Genomic DNA, 3071 nt, shown 5'->3' on the forward strand with positions numbered 1-3071 from the left:
GTTAGAGGGGCTAGCATTGGGCCGAATCAACGTTTATGCTATTTACAAAGGGGGTAGCTCTTTTATTTAGTTTTATAATATGAGAGCAATTAAAAAATATATTTCAATAAAATTATAAAATTACGAACGAGTTTGAATAAAGTATATGTTGCTTTTTTGTTTTTTGTTTTTGTTTGTTTTCTGTCCATCCGTCTGCTCTGCAGATTCTTCAGTGCCAATTATATTTTTTTACAGCTACTTATTTTATCAGATATTGATAAAGCCGGTTAAATAAATATATATATTTATATTTAACTGCAGACAGTACTGTTTCGGCCTATATATATACCGTGTATATATATTTTTATACATATATCAACGCGTCATACAAGCACCAGGTTTTGCGATGTTATCTACATAGCCGGCTTGAAATATAATGTACGACGGAAAATGAGTTGCTCATTCTCAAATGAAAACAGTGTGTGCGGTGCAACACCATACGCTCCAACCGAGCTTCATGTAATTCCTTTAGAAGCATGTAGCAAGGATTTAACCGAATATCTATCTAAATTGGGTGTCAGTGGAAGCCGTGGTGTTGGTACACAGGTCACAGAGAGTGAAGTTATTCTCAATCGCGCTGGATTACATTCCCTGTCAAAGGAAGAGAGAGGAAGGATTACCGTGTGTCCAAAGCACCGATACGAACTGACAACACATTACCAAAAGTTGTCATCCAGTTGCTGTTACCCATCTCATAGAGGCGAAGCGAGAAAATTGAAAAATCCTCGTCGGGTAAACAAGCAGGTGTCAGAGGAAATCTATGAGGTGTATCATGTTTCAGTGCCAATTGGTTCCGGTAAGTACAACAGTACAATAAAATTATTATTTAGTACAGCTTTTCACATGTTGGATTTTTCATGAAAGATTCACAAGAGAAATAATGAATACTATTATTATATTCGTGCTAATTATTTCATTCTTTTAGTGTGTTTCCATATTTAGCTGCTTATCAGTTTGAAAATCTTTGCTAATTAGATTTACACGGTGTTTTGCTTACAGTGTAGAAAGTGTAGCATTCCAATTGAAACCAACATGTTTAGCTTGCCGTCGTGTTTTTCAGAAAACCTTATCAATACGTTTACATCTTTCTTTTTTCAGCACTATGTAACACATGCCGAAAAGGCCATTCAAAAAGTAATGAAGAGACCAAGGTGAATATTTTGAATTAAAATGACATCGCTAATTCCCCTGCATAATATACAAAGTTTGATAGCACTCGGCAATATAAATAGATTTTGCCAAACATAAAAGCGAAGCTCCCCGGCTATCCACTTAGCCTTTAACTGAATTAATTTGTAGTCAGGGTGGGTTTTGCTGCTTTCCTTCCCCAGTCAGAATAGAGGAGTGGGTAATTATTCCCCTTTTAGTAACACAAGCCTCCAGGTTTCTTCTTCGCCAACAAAAGCAAAAAATGCTGTGTCAATGTGCACATGTTTTACTTTTTTTCCTAAAGCTTGGTAAGAAACATCTAGAGTTGTTTGGGAGGTCTCGTCGACAATGACTCTTACACTACTAATATTTTAGTTGCCGGGGATCGAAAATGGCACGCCCTTCATACCTAATCCTTTATAATTCTTCACTTGCAAAAAACAGCAGAGTATTTATGGATAAGAGTGCATTCGATGCCGAACTGCACGCGTAAATAGTTTATATATTCTGAATATTACATTGCTATTCGTTTCTTTCAGGGAAAAGTGGAGAACGATGAAAATGAAGGCAGTGCTCTAAGGAAGAATGAGTTTTCAATAAAGGTTAATAGTAGTTTCATCTCAACTGATTAAGACTTTAAAGAGTAAATAAGGAAATGAATTAAATCGAGCGTCTTGTCCCCGGGGGAATGGGGGTACTTCCTGTTAAGACCTATACGGCGAGGCTCCGCCCGAAGGTCTAAAAGGGTAGGGAAATCTAACGTTAAGGCATTAAAATTTGCCTTTTATAAAATATTTCGAACTGACGCAACTGGCTGTATCATTTTAATTTACTAAGCGCTGTATGAAAATGACACGAAAACTCCCGGTTTTAATTATATGTCATGTCATGTAGGTATATAGAACAGGAACATTTTTCAATAAAAGGTTTACGGAAGAGGTGCCTTTTCTTTCAAAACGGTATATAAAAGGGTAAGGGGTTGGATTTCAGGGCGCGGTGTCTCCCCGTATAAAACGTTTTCTAGTTTTGTAGTTTAGTATAGAAGTTTTATATCAACTGATTTAGACTTTGAAGACTAAATAAGGAAAAGAATAAAATCGAGCGTTCAGTCCCCGGGGGAATGGGGGTACTTCCTGTTAAGACCTATACGGCGAGACTCCGCCTGAAAAGTCTGAAAGGGTAGGGAAATCTGACGTTTAGACATTAAAATTTGCCTTTTATAAAATATTTCGAACAGACACAACTGGCTGTATCATATTTATTTACTATGCGCTATACGAAAATGACACGAAAACTCCCTGTTTTAATTATATGTCATGTCATGTAGGTATATAGAACGGGTATATTTTTTCAATGAAAGGTTTACGAAAGAGGTGCCTTTTCTTTCAAAATGGTATATAATAGGGTAAGGGGTTGGATTTCAGGGCGTGGTGCCTCCCCGTATAAAACGTTTTCTAGTAACGCGCGCCGCGCACACTGTTTATACTTTCTATTGAATATTACATTTTTTTTATTCGTGTCTATCCAGGGTAAAGAAGAGAACGCTAGCAATGAAGGCAGTACAGTGACGAAAGACGAGACTCCGGTAAAGGTATATAGTGTGTTCGACTCAACTGATTTGGACTTTGAAGAGAACATTAACTTGTAATTTCCTAACCCTTCCGAGTTTGAATACACATTGGACAGTACTGTTGCCGACAATGAAGAAGACGATGAAGATGTCAGTTTTTGGATCGATGAAGAACAGCGTCAGCATGAAAGACGCGCAGTCTTAAATGAAGCAGTAGGAAATATATCAGATGGAAGGGTTAGTCCGATAGCATCGACACTCAATTCGAATTGGGAAAGTATATCAAGTACACAAAAAGCCTACTATTTGCGGA

At 37.3% G+C, this 3071-nt stretch overlaps 1 protein-coding gene across 1 annotated transcript; it reads left to right on the forward strand.

Annotated features, from left to right (window-relative positions):
* Positions 1-429: 429 nt before the first annotated feature.
* On the forward strand, positions 430-2868 carry LOC144645581 (uncharacterized). The gene is made up of 4 exons (XM_078505445.1): positions 430-835; positions 1138-1190; positions 1728-1790; positions 2717-2868. The coding sequence occupies exons 1-4, from the start codon at positions 430-432 to the stop codon at positions 2834-2836; spliced, it is 642 nt and encodes a 213-aa protein (XP_078361571.1). The 3' UTR covers positions 2837-2868.
* Positions 2869-3071: the final 203 nt, after the last annotated feature.

The sequence above is a fragment of the Oculina patagonica genome, chromosome 1, assembly GCF_052425735.1.
Source record: "Oculina patagonica isolate OP01 chromosome 1, crgOcupat, whole genome shotgun sequence".
NCBI classification, from domain to species: domain Eukaryota; kingdom Metazoa; phylum Cnidaria; class Anthozoa; order Scleractinia; family Oculinidae; genus Oculina; species Oculina patagonica.